General features: G+C 44.1%; 1 protein-coding gene across 3 annotated transcripts in view; it reads left to right on the top strand.

Moving 5' to 3' along the window:
* The window catches only part of LRPPRC (leucine rich pentatricopeptide repeat containing), a 215,170-nt gene that overhangs the window by 57,921 nt on the left and 133,478 nt on the right, over positions 1-23,771 (top strand). For all 3 annotated transcript variants that reach the window (XM_053311868.1, XM_053311876.1, XM_053311886.1), the window contains 2 exons: positions 19,401-19,428; positions 22,950-23,007. In XM_053311868.1, coding sequence (XP_053167843.1) covers positions 19,401-19,428; positions 22,950-23,007 — 86 coding nt within the window. The remainder of the gene's footprint in view (positions 1-19,400; positions 19,429-22,949; positions 23,008-23,771) is intronic.

Here is a 23,771-nt window from a genome sequence, read left to right as displayed (position 1 = left end):
CAGGATGCAGAGGTGGAGGGCTGGCAGGCGAAGCCCCTCCGGCCAGAAGAGGTGGGTGGATGGCGGGCGAAGCCCTGCTAGCCAGGAAGAGGAGGCGGTGGTGGAAAGAAATAATGGCGCCGGCAAGAAGGTGGGCAGATGGCTGGCAAAGCCCTACCAGCCGGTGGGAGGCGGTGGCGGGATGGCCTGGCCCTGGCCTGCCTAATGGGGAGCTCGGGGGGGGAGCGAGCGAGAGCGCTGCAGGGGGGAGAGCATGCGAGCAAGCTGCAGGGAGGGGGAATGCCACAGGCACTACTGCACAGATGCTCTGTGTGGGGTCAGCTAGTTAATACTTATTCCTTTGTTAGTCACATTATTTCCTAATATGATCCTGTTTGGCTTATGTTAAGAATCTGTATTTGGAAAGAAAAGGAAAAGAGCATTCTGACAAAGTTGTCTTACTACAGTATTTCCTGAACTACCTTTTACTTCCTGACAGAGGGGAGAGCAAGTGAAATTAAAAACATTGGGCGGCATCTAGACCAAATTACTGCTGAGTAGTCCTATAAAGTAACTTCGTCTGGATGCTGCTCGCTGTTTTCTTGACAAATGTTATTCATTCATTCATTCGTTCGTTTGTTCATTCTTGGCATATAGCAGTGGTTCCCAACTTGTGGTCCTCCAGATGTTGCTGGATTACAACTCCCTTCATCCCCAGCTACGATTGTGGCTGGGGATTATGGGAGTTGCAGTTCAGCAACATCTGGAGTACCACAGGATGGGAAAACTGGCATATAGTGTCACAGTGTCACAGCAAGGTTGTAATCCTATGTATATTTTTCTGTGAGAGTAAGCCCCATTGAACATAGAGTGAATTACTTATGAGTAAACATGCATATTCTCTGCTGCTGCCTCCAAGGACATCTCCTGAGTAGGTTATGCTCTCCTATGTGGCTCAAAGGCAGGACTATGCTAATTAAGAATGGATTCCCTTTAAGAGCCAGATGAGCATGGACCCACCCAGTTCTTTTAGTCCTGTGTTTGGCATTGTCTCGCTCTTTCACTCCATTATATCCGTTTCTCTCTGTCTCCAGTTCCCTCGTTCCACCTTAAATGCTATCTCTCCCAGTCTACTTTTTTTTTAAAAAAACCCTTTGTTTAGCTACTTATGTTTTCCAGCTCCCTCTCCTCCGCTTTACTTTTCATGCCATGAAGTTGCGTGAAAAAGTTGTTGGGCGCCATGAAAACACCCAACAACTTTGTTTGCTCCCAGCTACAGGCTGATAGCTGGGACTGCCGGGCAAGGAGTGCCTCACGGAGAGAGCAGGAATGAACCAGGCCTCAGCCTCGCTTCCACTCCCTGCTGTGCCTACAGTCAGAGCTGGTGGGGCCAAGGAACCTGTGGCACAACAGCCTCTGCCCTCTATCCAGAGCCATGCAGAGTGCTCAGTGACCCCAACCTGCCCAGCCGCCTTGCTGCCCACCATGGCTTGCATGAGCAGCATGCCAGGCATCTGCAAAGAGGAAAGCTGGACGGGGGAATATTGGGCGGCGGCAGCAGCACCAGGGGTTGCAAAGTCGACCCAGTTACAGGGGGGAAAGCCTCTTCCACCACAAGGACAGTGGTGACGAGAAGCGCCACGGCCGGAACAGGCAGCCAACTGGTGATCTCAGTCCTGGCTGGACCTCCCTCTACGCCCTCTTCGCTTTCTACCTTGTCAGACCCTGGGGGGGTTAGCAAGCTCTCAACCCACTCTGCCAGGTCAGATCCTGTCCCAAGTGCCCACAGATATGCCACCTGTGTGGAGATCATGGTTTCAAGACTTACCAAAAAATTCTTTTGAAAGGTATGACCAATTAAAGTCCAAAGAGCGTAAATGGACCAGAAATAATCTGTTGTCTTCTATTAGTCATCCCTTTCTGTCTCAGAGGTCTCAATGCCTAAAAATTCTAAACAGAGGGAAAAGCGTGTTCATTCATCCGAACTCTCAGGCTCTGACTCACCAGATCCCAGGTGACCCACTCCCAGGACCCAAGCACCCCCTCCCAGTGGGAGTCCACAAGATCCTACCACTAGGCCATCGACCCCTGCTGGGACCCATCTTCCCCTTGGATGTGGAAGTCATCCTGCAGAGGAGACCTCAGAGGACCAAGAAGGGAATCCCCCTGGGGATTTAGACCCTGACCAACCTGATAAGGTGGAGGGCAAATGGTCAGATGGTCAAGAACCGGGAGGTTCAAATGCCCCACATAGACTCTTTCAATCACTGGACATCGCTCACTGATGAATAAGGCTATACATACCTTGGGGCCCCAACCTGCTAGACCTACTGAGGCCCAGATACAAAGTAAAAGTTCACTAGTTTTTCCTAAACCAAAAACAAACAGCTTGGTGCTTCCACTACCACACACGTTTGTGGAAACAGCCAGGAATGAATGGAAACTGCTCGTCACGAATAGAAAGGCCTCTACTGTAATTAACAAATAATATGCCTTTCATCAAGTGGGGGGAGAGATATTTAATATATAATATTTAATAGATATTTAATACGATGTGCCTGTTGTGGCTATGTTGTCAGGATTCATCCTATACAGGGATGGGGAATCAGCACTGAAGGACTCCACAGGCAAACGTCTAGAAGGAGCTATGAAACGTTCACATGAGTCAACTGCACTGGCCATGAGAGCTTAGACAGCTCTATGGGAGCCAGGGCCTCCCTCATTTGGCTAGATGATTTAATACAGGAGCCCACCTCTGACCCGGCTAGACTGAGGCAACAACTCATAAAATTGCACAAGGCACAAGTGTTTATTGCAGACTCTACTCTAGATGCCTTCCGTTTCTTCTCCCTGGCAGCAGTAGCATCTGTGGTGGGCCAATATAACCTTTGGTTGAAGTATTGGCAAGTTTATGCTAGCTCAGAGTCCAATCTCTCAGCAGTCCCATTAGATGGGGAGAAATTATTTGCCGATGAAGCGTTAAAAGACATTCTAGTTGAGCCAAAAGATAAACGCAAAACCATGCCCTCTTCGGTTCGGAAACAAGAGTGAAACCAGGGGAAATGGCTGTTTCAGCCATTTCGCTCCTTCACACTTCCTTTGGGGGCACAGACTGAGGTTTTAGATCTCAGCACGCTTCCTGAAATAAATCCAGGCCGTACAGACAAGGTTTTGGCAACAGGGCAGCATTCAACACCCAGGTAAAACATCCCAAACAGCAATCCTGACTCGGGGTCGTCGCTCCTAGGTGGTCACCTCTTGAGTCACCTGCACACCTGGGAGCTCACCACCACCAATGCCTGGGTCCTCGCCACAATCAGGGCGGGTTACTCCATAGAGCTAGAATCCACCCCACCCCAGCATTTTCTCCCCACACTGAACTCACGCCTTCCTCTGAAACACAAGGGTCTTATGGAAGCGATTCAACACCTGCTTTCCATAGGAGCCATAGAGCATATACCAGCAGATCAAAGAGGCAAGGGCATCTACTCCATCATTTTCATGGTGCCCAAGAAGGATGGCTGTCTGCGGGCAGTGTTGGACTTGAAAGTCCTCAACCAACACATATAGAAAAGGAAGTTTCACATGGAGTCTCTCAGGTCAATAGTAGAAGCCCTCCAACATCACGATTTTCTCACATCAATAGACTTAAAAGAGGCCTACTTGCATGTCCCAATACATCAAGACAGCCGCCACCTACTACGCTTTTGCTATGTAGGAGCTCATTACCAATACAAGGTGCTTCCTTTCGGCCTCTCCTCAGCACCTCGGATCTTTACAAAAGTATTATCCCCAGTAACAGCACACCTCCACCTCTTGGGCATCCAGATATGTGGGTATTTAGATGATCTTTTAATAAGATCGCCCCCACTCCACGTAGCCCACAAAGATCTGCATTCTACCCTCCAGGTGCTCAGGGAACATGGTTTCCTAGTAAATCGAGAAAAGAGTCAGCTTTCCCTCATCTCATCAGCTTACACACCTGGGTGTTCTAATAGACACAGAACAAACTTTTTATTCCTTCGGAATGCAGGTGCACACTGGAGAAGGAAATTTATTTATTTATTTTATTTTATTTTATTTTATTTTTACATTTATATCCCACTTTTTCTCCAAGGAGCCCAGAGCAGTGTAGTACATACTTTTTTCACAACAACCCTGTGAAGTAGGTTAGGCTGAGAGAGAAGTGACTGGCCCAGAGTCACCCAGCTAGTATCGTGACTGAATGGGGATTTGAACTCGGGTCTCCCCGGTCCTAGTCCAGCACTCTAACCACTACACCATGCTGGCTCTCTATCTAAATAAGACAAGCTCTACTACAGAAGACCCTTCTGCTCATCTCTCTATCCAGGCTCCTGGGTCTGATAGTGGCTACCTTGGAATCAATGCAATGGGCGCGCTTCTACTTAAGAACCTTGCAGTGGTTTCTCCTACCGTTCCATGCAGAAATCTCCATCAAGTCCAACAAAAAAAGATCACCCTTCCACCCTCAGGTACTTCTCTGCCTGTGCTGGTAGACAACGCTTCTGCATCTCCAGGTGGGGGAAATGTTTCTAGATCCTCCATGAATTATCATCACCACAGATACCAGCAAATACAGCTTGGGGGCCCACTGTCTCCATGAGTCAGCTCAGGGTCGATAATCCCCAGACGAACACCAGCACAGCATAAACTGGCTGGAGCTCAGAGTGATCCAATTAGCTCTCCAAGCGTTCCAGCACATCATTCTCAATCAACACGTTTTAATCTGGACAGACAACACTACAGCGAAAGGGCATGTGAATTGCCAGGGAGGGACCAGATCTAGATTTCTGCAGGCGGAAGCAATACTCCTGTTCTTGTGGGCCGAGAAACATGTAGCGTCCCTGACAGCTCACCACGTGCAGGGAGACTTGAACACAGTGGCAGACTGGCTCAGCAGGAAGGACATTCTACCAGGAGAATGGGAACTGAACCCCTCTGTTTTCCGCCTCATCACAGTGCACTTTGGCTGACTGTCAGTGGACCTCTTCGCTACACCAGCCAATGCAAAGATACACTGCTTCTTCACCAGGTTCCCCTGTGCATAGGCGGAAGCAGTGGATACACTGTCAGTGCCCTGGCTGGAAGTTCTCCTGTAGGCTTTCCTGCCAACTACTCTCTTCACCCGGGTCCTTCGAAGGATAAAACTCCTCAAAGCGCAAGTTATCCTAGTGGCGCCATTCTGGCCACGAAGACCATGGTTCTCGGAGCTCATTAACCTCGCCACAGCAGAACACCTGATGCTGCCAATCACAAATGATCTTCTGCACCAGGGCCCGGTGTGTCATCCAGATCCAGGCTGGTTAAGACTAGCCTCCTGGAAACTGAGCGACACATCCTGAGTCAATATGGCTCTTCCACAAATAGAATCTACCAGTATACTTGGAGGGTCTTCTTGAGGTGGTCGGCAAAGCATTCTATTCCCAGAGGTTCAGCCAACATGAAGCACCTGCTCCAATTCCTCCAAGACGGGCTGGACCAGGGGCTGTTAGTGAACACCTTGAAAAGACAAGCTGCCTCGCTGGTGGGACTCATCTCAGGGGTGTCTAGGTGCTCCATGCGAAGACATCCCCACTTACAGTGTTTCCTCAAGGGGGTAACTCTACCCCCGCCCCCCCGTGGTTCATCGCTTCCCCATCTGGAACCTCCATATAGTCCTTAAGGCTCTTCAAGGGCCGCCTTTCGAACCTCTCCAATACATTCCATTACGTCTCCTATCGCTAAAGCTCGCTTTTCTAATAGCTGTCACCTCAGCATGTATAGTGTCAGAGTTCCGGGCAGTATCCATTCATAAAAACGTGTGCATTTTCCCCAAAGACTATGTGAGGCTAATTCCTGACCCCTTTTTCTGCCCAAAGGTGGCGTCCGCCTTTCATGTATCACAGGATGTCATGTTGCCATCCTTCTGCCCAAAGCCGTTACATCCGACAGAGAGAGCATGGCATAAATTGGATGTCTGGAGATGCCTGAAGAAATATATAAAGTGCACCATACATATTCGGACCACAGAGTTGCTATTTGTTTCGGTTTTGCCCCGGTCCATGGGCCAAACAGTGTCATCCTCTACCATAGCTAGATGGTTAAAAGCCTGTATAGCCCTAGCATATGAAACTCAGGACTTTAGAGCACCCACCAGGATGTTCGCTCACTCCACAAGGTTGGCAGCCACGGCGGCCACCTTCTCTACTAACACTCCAGTTCAAGATATCTGTAGAGTGGCCACCTGGAAAAACCCCTCTACATTCACCAGGCATTATAAATTGGATTCTTTTGCCTCCTTTGGGAGGCAGGTTCTCTAACAGGTGCTTCCTTCAGAGTAGGCAGGGGTGCTCTCCCCTATGGTGGGCTGTGGTATGTCCCCACTCAGGAGATGTCCTTGGAGGCAACAGCAAAGATCGGAGCATTGGTTCACTTACTGTGAAGGCTTCTTGCTGCTGCATCCAAGGACATCTTGACCCACCTTTCGGCACCCACGCCTACTCCTTGAGTTCACCTGGCCTTTTCCTGAGTCATGGTTCTGCTAGGATTGACATGTCCGGGCCCCAGATGGCTTTGGAGCCACAGGGTTCTGGTTTTTGACCATTTTCTTTCTTTCTTATGCCTTGTTGTTGGAAGTTGTTAATGGCTGTTTTTCTTCGAGGAATTCTTCACCTCTTGGTCTAAAAGAACTGGGTGGGTCCATGCTCATCCGGCTCTTAAAGGGAATCAGTTCTTAATTAGCATAGTCCTCCCTTTCAGCCACGTGGGAGAGCATAACCCACTCAGGAGATGTCCTTGGAGGCAGCAGCAAGAAGAAGCCTTCACAGTAAGTGAACCAATGCTCCGGGATCATACTGCAAACTAAAGTTAACCTAGAAGGTCTTAGAAATATTGTGAAGGTCAAACCTTGTGTGTATATGTGTTTAAAAAATTACATTTGTTGCTAAAGACACTTCCCTGTACCAGGAATAATCTTGAAGAGTGTTGAGAGATGTTTTGTAAATGCAAAACGTCACCACTCAAAAGGATAAACATTGGAGAAGTGACAAGTACAGCTAACCATGCACATCTGAAAGCTTCCGGTGTCCTAGATGTTTGCATAACTCTTCACCTCTGGTAGTTCAGAGTGTATTCCAGCTCTTGGTGGCACTACCAATGTGCTGCCGAAGCTATAAGCTCAGTTTGCTTTTGAAAGAAAATACTGGTATTAGCATCTTTATGTTAGGAGGGATTTTCAGAGAACCTTGTCTTTTGGTGCAGATCTACTTTGTCTCTCCCACCCCACCCCTAAAAACTGAGCAATACGTGTATTAGTCTGCTGGTTGGTTTATAGGTTATATGGACAGGTATTTTGCAAGTGCAAGATCCAGTCACATAGATGGAAATTGGTAAAGGTTGAACTTCAGTTTAGTTCTTTATTATGATCTGTGACCAGCAACAGACAGAAAAAATTGTTCATCTTTGTCCAAAAATTGTTCTGGATAGTTCCATCTCCAACACAAGATATGAACCAGCCAAAATTCCTTACATTAGCTAGGGATTGCCACCTGCTCACTAGCATGAGTACCCTTCTGCATTTCCAGTAAGAGCCCCTGCTCGTGAGGGAGGGAAACAACCCTCGTTTCTTCCAGGAAAAACTCGAAGAATGAGAATGGAAGGGTGTTGCTTTCTCCTTCCTATAAATATCTGTCTCTCTACTGCTACTTTCTCCCTCCCTACCTTCTGGCCAACCCTTTACTATGGGTTGTCTTGCCCACTTGCTCCTATTAGATAGGGCTCTATGGAAATCAGAATCCATCCCAAGGTGCCAAGCTCCTTCTAGTTCCTGTCCCTCGCACAGGACCTTGGAAAAGCTCCAGCTTTTTTCATTGATGGTTCTCTCTTTAGCCTTAGATTTCCTTTCTCCTGGTTGTTCTCTCTCCTTCTTTTAGTCCTTGCCTGCTCCTGTACTTTCCTGCTCTATTTTCCAGGGCGTGTGTGTGTTGTTGTGGGTGGGTGGGTGGGGGTCCTCTTTCCTTGCTCTTTATCTCTTCCTTTACAGCCTTCTTATCGGAGGAGCAGGATCGGACAGTTTTTGCAGAGTGCAGCAGAGACTGCGCAAAGAAAAGGGACCTCACCCAAACAGCTTGCAAGTGTAAACGTGGCCCGCCCTCGGCAGATGGAGCATGCGGGAACAAGTGCCCTCAGTGCTGTCCACAGACCACACCAGTGCACTCTCTTCAGACCAGGCCAGGGGCCTCTGTGGAGTACACAGAGCTTGCTTCCCCAACCGGGATGGCCCAGACCATACTGGGCGTAGCCCAGATCTCCACACCACAAGGAGCCAGATGCAGCCACATTGGGAGACTCAGCCAAAATGTGGCTGAAGTTGCTGTAAGAAAGGAAAGATTGTGCTGACGAGCTGGTGTTGACTCCTGGTGACCACAGAGCCATGTGGTTTTCTTGGTAGAATACAGGAAGGGTTTACCATTGCCTCCTCCCATGTAGTATGAGACAATGCCTTTCAGCACCTTCCTATATCGCTGCTGCCCAATATGGGAAGCATACCAGCAGGGATTTGAACTGACAGCGTCTTGCTCCATTAGTGTGCGTATGCCTTAGAGGGAACAGTGCCCCAAACTCTTGTCTCTGCAGTCAAAAGCCCTTGGTACTGCCCCCCCCAAACAAGATGATAGCCAGTTCATATCTTTAAATACTGGTGGCAAGATGGTATTAGCCCAAGTTAATTACCTTGCCAGCGTATTTTGAACCAACTGGAAGTTTTCATAGGCAGCCCACATATAATGCATATGTGAGAGACACCCACACTAGTGAAAAAAATCCTCCGTATAATTTATTTATTTATTTGCTGTGTTAACTAAATAAATGTAGTACACAAATAAATAAAAATAACCACTTCAAAAACTTAGAAATGCAGCATGTAAATATTATTATTATTTCTTCTGAACTTGGGTCTCCCCGGTTCTAGTCCAGCACTCTAACCACTACACCACGCTGGCTCTCCAATTACATCCAGGCTCTTATATTGCTCACCTCTTTTGTTTTTAGTGCAGTGAACTTTTGCCAACCAGTCCAGACTGTTCTGGATGAGTGCTTAGCCATGTGCATTCAGCAGACTTGATGCATGGTTCAATCCAAATGTTTGCATTGCTGAACCAGTCCATTTTTAACCGCCAACATAACAAATCTGGTTTGCAGATGTGCAAAATACGGTAATGAGCCCTTCTAACTCTTTTTGCCAAAATGACTAGCAAGGTGTTAACATGGGGACAGGAATACATCATTATATGTCATAGTGTGTCTGTGTGCCAGAGGAAAGTAATATTTGTATCTGTACAAGTAGCAGAGCACAAGGAGTTTCTACACTGCTGTAGCATGATATTTTGGAGCCTTCTCCGTGGTTTCTTCTCTTTCTCGTGTAAGATTCCTCAGGTGGATGGGAATTATACTCCTGGTGTATAACAGAATAAGAATCACTAGAATAATGGCTCAAAGTTGAGGTACTGAGAAGGGGAAGAAAAAGCTTGCCGGGGAAAGAAAAGTGGGGCAGTGCTTATTGCTTGATGGCTTACGTGCAGCCACCACAACAGTTGAGTGATGGGGCTGGTGGGGTTGAGTCTGAGCTGTGATGTGAGCACATGGAGAGAGTGACGGCTTGTAGGATGAGGTGTTAGATGATGGGAGGAAGGCAAGAATATTGGGAGGCATTAAAGAAAGGAGTGAAGAAGAGGGTAAGAAGGGAGGAATGATTGGATGGGTGTCCAAGGGTGATAAGGAAAACAAACATACCTAAGACTGGTTGACCATGACTTTATGTAGTAGACTAGCCGGACTTTAAATCTGAACCAGTAGGGCTCAGTTTTTAACGGCAGCACCTGGTATCTGATAGTGTCTCATTCAAGAGGTGGATGGAGGGAAAGAAGGAGAACTTGCTTATATAGACCACTCTACCACAAATGTGGACTTGATGAGAAGTAAAATCTTTCTTCTGCCGGACAAGATTTTTCAGGTGACTGCTATACCACAGGGTAGTTCGCTGTTCATCTGTCGGGTTTCAGAGAAAGATGAAAAAGTGGTGAAATGCAAGCAGAGGTGCCGCATAGTATGCCCATTGATGCACCAGAGTAGCACCAAATAGGCCCACACTTTGCCCAGGTTAGCTCAGTAAGAGATAATTGAAAATGCACCGCTTTGAATATTGTGCAATCTAGAACTCCGGTTTGAATGTTTCGATCCAAAGAACCAAGAGGGCATTGTAACCTATAGGATATCTTCAGGAAGCGCATTGTTTGGTTCTGTGAGTAGTACTGCTGTGGAAGAGCTGCCCTCTGAGAATATTCTGCTGTGAATGTTTTTGACGTCACTCTGAACTGATGTGTTGGATCAGTTGCTTGTCAGTTCAGAGTGGAACTTGCTCTGGAAAAGTCATCCATGCTTAGAAGCTGCATTTTGTTGTCTCTGTGGACCTGTGCTTGGCTCACTTTCAAGTTAGTCTGCCAGAGGCACAATAAGCTTAAATAAATGCGCTTCAAAGCTCTAAGGATCCTTTAGAAATGTTCTTATCTATACAGCATACAGGCAGAACTATTAACATTGTTTCATGAGAATTTAGTGAGGTGTAAAATCCAGTATGTATTTATCTTAGTAGTGTTTGGATAGAAGATTAACTTCTGGATTGATAGCTGGTGTTCGTTACATTAAGTACAGAAATCTAACATTTGCCATATTGCTTTTGGACCATTGAATTATCTGCTGGAAATCTCATGTGCCACACTGAGGCAATAGGAAATTTGAAGAGATGTGCTCTGTGATATAGCTTTACAATGCAGTTGACTGTGAAGCAGCACTTTCAAGCTGCAAAAGTCACCTGGGAAAAGTATAAGCTGAAGGGCTGCAGCTGATAGGTATATTGTTTTACAATGTAGGTTGGTAAATATGGGAAGTCTCCAAAGAATCTTTGGCTGATGCTATTTAAATTCATAAATAATTTGTAATATGGAGTAAACAGAGGTAGTCAGATTTGCAGAAAATATCAAATTATTCAGGATAGTGATTATTTCAAGCAAACTGCGAGGAGCTCCAAAAGGATCTCTCCAAAACCATGTGAATGGGCAACAGAATACCAGTTGAGATGCATTGCAAGTGCAGAGTGGTGTATACTAGGACAGTATAACAGAACTTCATATAAGATTATTTTACTTCTGTGTCTATGTTGCCATGCTTATTTGGTCCCTTGTTCTGTACACATGTGCGCCCTTGTTTGCGTGTTCGTGGCTCAGGACCCTAACTTGCACAGGACACTTGTATTTTGAATCTAAGGGGAATTACTCAGTTCCTAGGGGGAGCCCGTTCATCCCAGCATCACAACTATGTGCCTTGGAGAGTAAACTCAGCATTACTAGGATTAAATCTGCAAGTGTGAATAACGTTTCTGGATCAGATGCACACAACAGGGTCAGTTCAGTGTATGCCAGAGGGGCATATGGCACCGGAACTTTGTGAAAAGCAAGAAATAAAGCTTATTTGGTACAGAGCACAATGCTAAAAACAGGTGTTTGAGACTAATTGTGTTACAGGGATTGAAAGCAGTTGCCAGAGAGAAGGATGCCGAGAGGCAGAGTCATGTTGTAGCTATAGAAGTGAAAGTAGAATGTCTGGCAGAGAAGGGACAGAAGAGAAGAACAGTCTTTATACATTCCCTAGATTTGCTGTCTTGAGATCATTACCTAGAGCAGGGGTGTCAAACTGTGGCCCTCCAGCTGTTGTTGGCCTACAACTCCCATCATCCCCAGTCACCATGGCCAGTATCCAGGGATGATGGGAGTTGTAGGCCAGCAACATCTGGAGGGCCTCAGTTTGACACCCCTGACCTAGAGGATGGATCAGCATGGAGGTCTGGTGATGCATTCCATAAAGGTGATCACCAGTGCAGGGGCAAGGAGGCTAACAAGATGTCCAGGCAGGTACCTTGATCCAAATTACCTGGCTGATAGGCAGACACTGGTTTCCAGGCAGGGCTAATGCACTCTGTGTGCTGATAGCCAGTTAATGGAAAGCCCTAGGGTCTCAGGGCAGTCAGGAGCAGCCTACAGCAAGCCTACTTCTAGAATGGCCCAGCCTCGGTAGTTCAGCTCAGGGATCTGGGGGATTCTTAGGGCAGACTTGTGTGGAGTGTTCTAAAAGTGAGCCCACTTCTGAGTTTGTCCTAGTCCCCATTCCTTAATGGAGCTGTAGTATCAGCTACCTAGGAAATAGGTTTGGGGGCCATGGTGGATAATTTATTGAAAACAACAGCATGCTGTAGTTTGGTGGGGGGGGCACATTTATTGTTGGGAATCCTTATGAGATGGACTGAAAATGCAATAGTAGGTATGGTAAATAAATCAATTATGATGCAGATATATATATATTTCAGATCCTGGGGGCTTCCTGGCTAGCACTGTGTTGGAAACTCCTTGTGGGAACAGAATAAGAGTTCTGCTCACATAAGGAGTTCTTGCATGAGCCCAGCTCTCTTCCGTTCACAGAAGGGAGTGTGTGCCAGTGGTGCTGCATTGTGTGAAACGTCTGAATAGCACATTATGTAAAATTCTGGCAATTCCAGAAGGATATGAAAGACCTGGAGAAGTACAGAAAATGGTAACTAAAATGATTGTCGCAGAAGCCATTTTCCTGTGAGGAAAGGCTAAAGAGACAAAGACTTCTTCATTTAGAGGGGAAAGGGCTAGGGTTGGACATGATAGAGATCTAGAAAATGATGAATAAATAGTGTGAAGAAATGGAACAGGAAAAGTGCTACATATGGTCATCCAAACTGGTGATTTTTCTACATCAGGGAAAAGTAAAACTGGCACCAAACTCTATGAATGTCTGATTCCTGTCAAAGAGTCAAAAGAAAGATAGCAGACACCAAGGAAGAGATTCAGCGTATAGGTACTTATATGCCAATGCCAGAAGCCTCTGAGCCAAGATGGGTGAGCTGGAGGGCTTGGTTGTTAACATGGAAATAGATATAGTAGGCATAACAGAAACATGGTGGAACAGTGAGAACCAGTGGGACACTGTTATCTCTGGATATAAACTCAATAGAAAGGACAGGGATGGGCACCTTGGAGGTGGAGTAGCACTGTATTTAAAGAAGGGATAGAATCTAACAAGGTATTCAAGACAAGGCCTGAAAGGAAATGTGCTACTGGGGACGTGCTATCGCCCTCCGAATCAAAACACTGACAGTGACTGGGAGTTGCAGCAGGAAATCAGGGAGGCGTCAAGGAGAGGCAGGGCAGTAATAATGGGTGACTTCAATTAACCACACAAAGATTAGGTAAATTCACAGTCAGGTAATGACAGAGAGGGCAAATTTCTAGATACGCTGAATGACTGTGCCCTAGAATTGTTGGTCTTAGAACCAACCAGAGAGAAGGTGACCTTGGACTTAATTCTGAGTGGCACCCAGGAGCTGGTGCACGATGTCATTGTCATCAACCCTTTAGGGAACAGTGACCATAGTGCCATCAAATTCAGCATACATGCGGGGAGAGAATCAACAAGGAAGTCTAACAAGACATTTTGAATTTCAGAAGAGGAAACTTCTCCAAAATGAGGAGTTGTGGTTAAAAGTGTTGGGAATTCTCTCTGGTAGAGAAACCCTTTTAATTATAGCAGACTGTACAGAGGCACAACACAGCAAATTTAGTTAGGCATGCGTGTATGCTGAGAGTAAAGTAACTTGGAACCAGTTCATAGTTTTAAATCAATATATATGGCATTTATTAAAGAACTCCATTCTAGATAGGAAAGTGAGGAGTTAGGACCTCTAATCTAGCTAGCTAGCTAGCTGGATGCAGATGGATTCTGCATCTCTGCACACATGGTGCAGGGGAGAGGAGCTTGCATGTTGCAAGGTAGTAGGAACAGGAAGAGAAGAGAGGAAGGAAGGAAGTGTCCCTGAGATTAGCAATCTACATTCTAGAGGGATAGTGTCAGAGCAGTAGAGAAGGGATGACCAATGTCTTGACCCTCTAGCCCTCTGACTCACTAGTCTGTCCTCCACTGTCATTGAGACAAGAGACAGTGCAAAGTCCTTCACTTCCAACAAAAAGAAAGCTGAAAGTGAAAATCGGGAGAGTCACTTCACTCCAGAATGTGTGGAGATTAGTCAAAACCACAATAATAGAAGCCCAGTTAGATTGTATACCCCAAAGGAGGAAAGGTACCACTAAGTCCAGGAGGATGCCAGCATGGCTAACAAGTAATGTCAAGGAAGCCATAAAAGGGAAGGCGACTTCCTTCCGAAATTGGAAGGCCTGTCCAAATGAAGAGAACAGAAAGGAACACAAACTCTGGCAAAAGAAATGTGAGGTGACAATAAGGGAGGCAAAAAGAGGGTTTGAGGAACATTTAGCTTAAGAGCATCAAGGGGAATAACAAAAACTTCTTTAAATACATCAGAAGCAGGAAACCTGCCAGGGAGATGGGTTGGACCATTAGACAATGAAGGAGTGAAAGCGATTATTAAGGAAGATATGGAGGTTGTAGAGAAGCTAAATGAGTTCTTTGTGTCTGTCTTCACGGCAGAGGATACTGAGCATATACCTGTTCCTAAACCAGGCTTTTGGGGGATGGAGGCTGATGAACTGAGTCAGATAGAAGTGACAAGATATGATGTTCTAAACTGTCTGAAAACTAGCAAATCGCCAGGGCCGGATGGCATCCATCCAAGAGTCCTCAAAGAACTCAAATGTGAAATTGACGACCTCCTTGCTAAAATATACAATTTATCAGAGGACTTGAAAGTAGCCAATGTAACACGGATTTTCAAAAAGGGATCCAGGGGCGATCTGGGAAATTACAGGCCGGTTAGCTTAACGTCCGTTCCAGGCAAATTGATGGAAAGCATTCTCAAGGATAAAATTGTAAAGCACATAGAAGAACAGGCCCTCCTGGGAGAGAGGGCTTCTGTATGGCTTCTCCATGGCTTCTGTAAAGGGAAATCTTGCCTCACAAACCTTTTGGAGTTCTTTGAGAGTGTAAACAAGTGTGTGAATCAAAGTGATCCAGTTGACATAGTACACCTGGACTTCCAAAAAGCTTTTGACAAAGTTCCTCATCAAAGGCTCCTGAGGAAACGTAGCAGTCAGGGGATAAGGGGACAAGTACATGTGTGGATTGCTAATTGATTGAAGCTCAGGAAACAGAGGGTAGGGATAAATGGAGAGTTTTCACAATGGAGGGAAGTGAGAAGTGGGAGGGAAGTAAGAAGTGGGGTCCCCCAAGGATCTGTACTGGGACCGGTGCTTTTTAATTTATTCATAAATGATCTAGAAGTAAGGGTAAGAAGCAAAGTAGCCCAATTTGCAGATGATACCAAACTCTTTCAGGTAGTGAAATCCAAAACAGATTGTGAGGAGCTCCAAAAGGATCTCTCCAAACTGGTTGAGTGGGCGACAAAATGGCAAATGCAGTTCAATGTTGGCAAGTGTAAAGTGATGCAAATTGGACAAAAAAACCCAACTTCAAGTATATGCTGATGGGATCTCAGTTGTCAGTTACTGACCAGGAGAGGGATCTTGGGGTCGTGGTGGACAGCTCGTTGAAAGTGTTGACTCAATGTGCGGCAGCTGTGAAAAAGGCCAATTCCATGCTAGGAATCATTAGGAAGTGAATTGAAAATAAAACGGCTAATATTATAATGCCCTTATACAAAACTGAGGAGTCGCCACACCTGGAGTACTGCGTACAGTTCTGGTCACCACATTTAGAAAGGACATCATAGAACTGGAAAAAGTGCGGAAGAGGGCAACCAAGATGATCAGGGGCCTAGAGCACCTTTCTTATTAGGCAAGGCTACAACACCTGGGGCTATTTAGTTTAGAAACAAGTTGTTCTAGTAAGAACTAATCAGCCTACTTTCCTTGCACTGTCTCTACAACTGGACTAAATTTGGTTCAAATCGAGGTTCACAAGTTAGATCTCTTACACCTCAAATGTTCATGCATCCACCATCTTGGATCAGGGTGTATGACATTATTACAAATTATACCATTGAGGTGTCCATGTGTGTCACTCACTACAACTGTATCAGATTTAGGTCAAATGGGTTAGACAGTCCTCCGATTAGTGCACTTGCACCTCAAAGGTTCACATGTCCTCTATCTTGGATCGGGGTGGATGACATCATCACAAACTATACCATTGGGACATCTGTGTGTCCATACAGGTTTAGCAAATTTGATTCAAATCAGTTACTGTCCACAAGTTAGAGTACTTGCGCCTCAAAAGTTTATATGTCCGCCATCTTGGATTGGGGTAGATAACATCATCACAAACTATGTCGTTGAGGTGTCCCTACGTGTCCCAACAGCTGTAGTAAATTTGGTTCAAATCTGTTAAGTGTTTCACAAGTTAGCCCACTTGTGCCTCCAGTGTTTGAGTCTACCATCTTGAATCAGGGTGGATGACATCATCACAAACTACGCCATTGAGGTGTCCCTTTGTGTCACTCACTGCAACTGTATCCAGTTTGGTTCAAATGGGTTAGACAGTACACAAATTAGCCTGCTTGCGCCTCAGATGTTCATGCGGTTGCCATCTTGAATTGGAGTAGATTACATCATCACACACCATGCCATTTGGGCATCCCTTTGTGTCCCTATGGCTGTAGCAAATTTGGTTCAGATCAGTTAGGCAGTTCACAAGTTAGCCAGCCCACTTGTGCCTCAAAGGTTTATTCGTCCACCATCTTGAATTGGGGTGGATGGCATCATCACAAACTACGCCATTGAGGTGCCCCTATGTGTCTCTAAAACTGTACCCAATTTGGTTCGTATTGGTCCAGGCATTGCGAAGTTGATGGCGGGGACACAAACACACACACTGAATGCTGGGTGATCTCATAAGCCTACTGGAAAGTAGGCTAAAAAGACAACTGCAGGGAGACATGATAGAGGCCTATAAAATAATGCATGATGTGGAGAAAGTGAATAGAGAGAAATTCTTCTCCCTCTCACATAACACTAGAACTAGAAGTCATCCCCTGAAATTGATTGCCAGGAAATTTAGGACCAACTAATGGAAGTACTTTTTCACACAACGCACAATCAACTTGTGGAATTCTCTGCCACAAGATGTGGTGACAGCCAACAACCTGGATGGCTTTAAGAGGGGTTTGGATAACTTCATGGAGGAGAGGTCCATCAATGGCTACTAGTCGGAGGGCTGTGGGCCACCTCCAGTCTCAAAAGGCAGAATGGCTCTGAGAACCAGTTGCAGGGGAGTAATGGCAGGAGAGAGGGCACGCCCTCAACTCCTACCTGTGGCTTCCAGCGGCATCTGGTGGGCCAATGTGCGAAACAGGATGCTGGACTAGATGGGCCTTGGGCCTGATCCAGCATGGCTGTTATGTTTTAATGACCTAGAAGGTCCTTGGTGCAGCTCTTGACTTCAGTGGGCATGCACTGTGCCTTTCCACCTATACTGTGCTCCTTCCTATGGCCAAACACCACTCTGTGTAATGTTTAAAGGGCCACATCTGATTCCTGACATGTATACACATTAGTCTTCAAGGTCATCCTATACCCAGTACAAAGGGGTCATGCCGAATTGGGACCAGTTTGGCCACGAGGATTATGTGGTGCAGTGAGCCAATTGGTAGTTTCTGAATCGAGGAAATATTGGATTAATTTTCAGGCATCCAGTGGACACCTAAGTTTTTTTATTCAGTATCCATGGTTTATTAAATGCGTGCCCTTATCAGTAGACTGTGCTTCTGAAAAGAAAGTAGCGCTTCACACAAAGCACAATTAAATTTTTGAAATTCATTACCTCCAAATGTGGTGTTGACCACGATCACGCATGTTTTTTGAAAAAGATTGGGCACATTCATAGGGAGTAGGTCTAGCAATGGTTGTTGCCAGGGGTAGAGTATACTACTTGATATTAGGAATGAGTGCGGCAGGGATGCTGTTTTCACCATGCCTGCTTGTGTACTTTCAAGAGCATCTCATTAGCCAGTGCTGGAAACAGAACAGCCTTGGGCCTCCAGCAGCTGCTGGACTACCACTCCCATCATCCCTGATTGACCACTTTGGCTGGGTATCATGGGAGTTGTACTACTATTGGACCCAGCCACAATAAGTTTGTATTGTATTAGTTCAAATGGGTAAATGCAACAGTCGGATTTTACTTTGTTCATTTCCAAGGACAGCCAGAATTCCAGGAGTGGGAACGTAGTTTTGTCCACATTCATTAGTAATGCAACTGTGTTGATCCAATCTGTAGTTGCAGATCAACACCTCAGTGAAGTACAGCAAATAATGCAGTGTCCTGACTCTTCCTACCTGGAACATAATTCCTCCAATATTCATCTACAGTTTCTCTGTTAAAACATGTGTATTTGGCTTTTCCTTCTCAGGTTTTTATTTTCAGCTAGGGAGTTGAACACGTTTTAAATCTGTTGTCTTAAGCAGTAAAAAAAAAATTAGAGTACATCCTTTGCTTTTTATGAAAGCCCAGAATCTGTTTCAGTGGTTGCTGATTCTGTCATAAAGGACTTTACAAAATTGCCTACAATATATGTGTATTTTTTAAATGCACAAAAGTGAGATTATGCTCCTACACAACCTGAGGACTGAAGAGGTGGTATGTGTTACAGTATCTCAGAACTGTATTTTGGAGTGTGGAGATAATTGTTAATATTGAATAATACATATGGTATGACTTGTTCTTTTAATTTAAAATGCTGTCGGAATTTAGATATGCAGATAGGTTACAGTGATCCAAGCAGCTCTGAAAACCCTTTAATAGGGGACAGGTGAAATCTGATTTATGCATTCATGTTTAATCTGTGATAATGAGTTGAATGGTTAATCGCACATTAACAGATTAATCATGCGGATTAATAAGTGCTTTCAGCATTACTTTCAAGGAAATCGTCTAAGCATGTTGGAAAGCATAACTTTTTTGCTGTCATCAGATTGATATTCAAGTTGGCTGAAAACCTAAGTACTAGCTCCAAATTACTGTCATAATTAACTCTCTCAAAAATTGTTGGTAGTACAAGCCAAGAGATCTGAAGAATCTTTAAATTTTGCATGGCTACAATTTTTTGTGTTCTGGAATTACATGTATGTTGGTATTGCATATTTAGATGTATCTCTGTAAACATGAGTTAGAAACCTATTGAAGCAAATATTGAGGTGATTCCTAATGTAGCCATGACAATGGCTGTGAGAATTATATATACTGCAAGAATAAAGCTGATGAAATGTTTGTTTAAAACATTAATATTTCGGGACCCTTAGCCTACAAATCTCATGTCCATATTCAGTTGTGTTCATGATTCAGTTGTCTAGTGTTACTTAGAAGGCAGGACAAAATTCCTTCTTGCTCTTCAATTTGTTATCCTCTGCTGCCCCCTACAGGTGTGATGATGTAAATCTTTGGAGCAAGGTAAGTGAAGACATTAAAGCCGAGAAGAGCTTTTTGAAATAGAATACTATATATTACAAATGTATATTATGTACAAAAAGGTTATATACTCAGATCTAATGTTTACTTATTTGGCATGTGTCATTACTGCTCCAGACTGGGCACATTTTTTTTTAAGAGTGAAAAGTTAAGCCCTTTAAAATCCCATTAATCTTGGTCGAGAAATTCTAAGGATGTCGCTAACTTGCTCTGTTCCCCACCCTCACTCCCAAACTTAATGGGAGTTGAGAGTGCTTGACTTTGAGTGAATCATGCCTGGAGTCAGTTGGTAAATACCTCAGTAGAAAGAGACTTGGGTTTGGTTGCTACATGTACTTACAATGGATGAGATATAAAGCGCCCCCCCCCCCGTGAAAAATGCTTTCACTCAGGCATGGAGAAGCGGCAAGATTTCCTCTAGCAGCAACCCCTTGTGCCTTATGGATTGCCACTTTGGAGAGCTTCCCAGCTGGAAGTAGGGCATAGGAGAAGGAGAATGTAAAAGTCCTTGTGTGCAAATTGAGCAAATGCTTGGACAAGTTTGGATCCCAGCCAATATAACTTTTTTTGCCAATAAACAGTTATGTGTAAATGGGAGAAAAATTCTGGCTCATTTGTAGGCTCAAGTAGAAAGCTGAAAGTAATTCCTGTATTTTGACAACTTGAAAGGTCTGAGATAAGCAGCATGGAAGGCAGCCAGACATCAAGTGAAGTCATTAACAAAAGCTCCAAAATGGTTTTCTGCATCACAAAAATTTTTAATATCTAAAGGATAATGAGGTGATGGTGGTGATAGGATGTTCTTACCTTATGAGCATCAGATTACTGCGCAAAGCATGCTTACACCACTGTGTATTGGCAAAATATTGAGAATTGCACAAATACTTTTTTATTCCGTCTATAGATTTTGGATATAGAAAGAGTGGCTTTCCCCCCAAAAGTTGTTTATCTCTCTGTTGTGTTGTGATAGTCTTTGGTTTTCCTATTTTTAATATTTGCATTTGTGGTCAGTGTCTACTCCCAGGGTTTAGTTAACCCTCTTGCAGTGCCTCCCCTGGCAGGGTTGAACATCTTAGATTGTAAATTAGGTTCCAAGTTCAACCTTTTCTCTCTAAAGAAGAGTGCACAGCCCTACAGATGATGATTGCTGAGGCAAAGATTTTGCTAAACTCCAAAGTGCAGACCTCTGTTGTTTCAGACAGATTGACAGACATTGCAAAAGTGCATTAAAATGCAGACTGTGTTAATGTATGAACAGTGTGTCCTCTGCCACAAAAGCCAGTTCTGTTAGTAAAAGACAGATCCGTGCTGCAAGGTGCTTCCAATCTAGAGTAGACACACGGGAGAGAACAGAGGAATGTAGATGGGAAGAATACACAATTATTTAGTGTCCCCATGCTTATGCTTAATTGTGGTAGTGCATGGAGCTAAGGGGGCATGCCAAAGGCTTCATGCAAAAGTTTTGTTAATAACGTAATGCTTTGGATACATTGTTCATCTAGCTGAAAAGCCTATAGCGGGAGGGATCTAACAGAGCATTTTAACTGCCTGCTGAATATTTACTTAAAGCAAGTCTGATAGGAGAGCATCCCATAGCACAGCAGGTGTCTGGATTTATTTGTTCCAAGTGAAGCTGAGCTTCCAAGCCATTTTTCCTGCCTACCTTTCCCAACTTTGAAATAGATATGTACTATTTCATTGTTTGGTTGACAATTCTGAATCCTCAAAAAGCTCCCCCCACCCCTCAAAAGGTTGGATTGAAATATGGCATGGTAAAGGTAAAGCGTGCCGTTGAGTCGGTTTCGATTCCTGGCGCCCACAGAGCCCTGTGGTTGTCTTTGGTAGAATACAGGAAGGGTTTACCATTGCCTCCTCCCATGCATTATGAAATGATGCCTTTCAGCTTCTTCCTATATCGCTGCTGCCTGATATAGGTGTTTCCCATAGTCTGGGAAACATACCAGCGGAGGTTCAAACCGGCAACTTTCTGCTTGTTGGTCAAGCAGCATGGTGGGAAGTCAAAATTCACAAAAATTATGCACCCAGGATATAATGAGCCTAGGCCATTATACCTAGTCTATAATGAGCCATGCTGCTGCTGCTGCAGCTAGAACCATGTGTTAAAGGTAAAGTTGTGCCACCGAGTCGGTATCGACTCCTGACGACCACAGAGCCCTGTGGTTTTCTTTGGTAGAATACAGGAGGGGTTTACCGTTGCCATCTCCCGTGCAGTATGAGATGATGCCTTTCAGCATCTTTCTATATTGCTGCAGTCCAGTATAGGTGTGATATAACTTTCTTGCTAGGCAAGTTACTTCCCTGATGTGCCATTAGGAACTGCATATTTAAACAGGTTATGCAAATACAGTTCCCAAGAGAGGAAAGCTCTGTTTGCAGACGTAAGGGCAGCCGAGGGCTGTATTCAGTTCACCTCCTTGCTCTACACTTTCTGAGCAAGTCATCAGTGCTATTGCTAGATGTGGATAGGAACAGTTCATAGTGCCTTTGCAAGCAGTCTGACCACAGCCAGTATCTGTATAAAGGGTACAAGTAACTTTTTCTAAAAAGTGCTATTTGTAAACACTATTGATTAGAAAGGCATTTGGGTTATGGGAAGAGAATTGCCTTTACAGCAATTGTTGGGAGAAAAGTCAGTTATAAAAAGGTTGCCCCAGTATGCCAAACTGGGACACTGTCTAATTGCTTAGCTGTTGGTGTAATCTTACTGAAGACTACTCAGATGTAGTAAACACCTTAAGTATTGTGGTTCAAGAGTACCATAGCATTTAGCAGTGGGAGAGCAACTGGCCCTATCCATCCCCAGCACAGCATCCCTCTAGTGGCTGTTGCTGCTGTCTATCTTATGTTTCTTATTTAGATAGTGAACCCTTTGGGGACAGGGAGACATTTTATCTATTTATTTATATCTATGTAAACCACTTTGGGAACTTTTGTTGACAAGTGGTATATAAATATTTGACGTATTCGTATTCAATGTTGTTTTGCAAAGAACTGAGATACTTTGCCTGAGTGGTGTCTGTTTTGAAATACTTTCTGGATGAATATGGCAGGGTGTTTTATATACAGTTTAAAGATAAGTAAAAACAAAATGAATAATATATAGAAACTACGTGAGCCGTTTTCAGCCCCTAATTTTCATCTTTCCTCCCAAAGTGACAGTGGTTAATGCTTGGTGTAAGCAGTTTCTTCTTTCTGATCAGCAATATGGGCAAGATATAGGAACAGAATCCTGTAAGGATTTTATTGTTCCTGTACTTCACTACACATTTTGGTGTGCAATATACTTTTTCTAAAACCATATTTACCAAAAGAAAAAAGAAAAAAAGCCTGCCTTCTTTTATATAAAAGTGAATTGCTATGATGTGGCATAGAATAATACCTTAGCGGAGCAATGCTTTATTATTTGTAGAATTCAATTTCAGATACTATTTGCCCTTGCTTGCTTGTCTTGGCTGCAATGTACGATTATTCTGTCTTACCAGATAACAGAACTGTTGTACAAGGATGGACGTTATTGCCAGACGCCTCCAGGACCAACTGGTAGAGTTTCAATTTCTATGATTGTAACTTATCCACAAATCCGTTCTTCTGTGTAATGATGGGCTTGAGGGATTACAACAGTAAACACTGATTACTTCTTTTTTGAAAGTGAAATTTGAAAACATGTTGGGTAAAATCTTTATCCAGATAATCACAGTATATTTTATGGAATCCATGAGACTTTTTAGGGTTTTTTCCTTTTTAATTAAAAATGTTCCCCCGAATATGCTTAGAGATCCATGTGCGTTAATTGAAACAGACAATGTTACATCATTTATAAAATAATCAAAGCATTTAAATAAATGCAAGCAAATGCTTATTTTAATAGACTTCTGCTGTAGAGGAAAAATGGCACTTGATTTTCATACATTTTTAAAATTACTTTTGAAATAGACTTTTCAGATCTACTACACATTATTAAAACAATAATAAAAAGACTACAGTATATGTCAGTGTGGTTCTCTTATAGAAATCTCATTAGTTCTTTCTGATGCTTCTATACATTTTTATGCTTGAGTGCCAAGGAAAATTAGTGCTGTTAGCGATACAGCATCTTTTGTTAATCTTAATTTTCATTGGCTAATAAGCAGCTCTCCACAGGATTATTGGATCTGGTTGTTAAAAATCATTTAATACTCTTGATTGCATTCATGTTCACTCACTGGCTGCAGAAAGCATTGTAAATAGTGTGAAATATACAGAGCTGTGTACATGACGCTTTAGGAAGCTCGTTTTATTTCCTTTTGAATAAATGACAAAATATT

The sequence above is a fragment of the Hemicordylus capensis genome, chromosome 1, assembly GCF_027244095.1.
Source record: "Hemicordylus capensis ecotype Gifberg chromosome 1, rHemCap1.1.pri, whole genome shotgun sequence".
NCBI lineage: Eukaryota > Metazoa > Chordata > Lepidosauria > Squamata > Cordylidae > Hemicordylus > Hemicordylus capensis.
The sequence above is the reverse complement of the archived record's forward strand: the minus strand, read 5'-3'. Positions and strand labels throughout refer to the sequence as shown.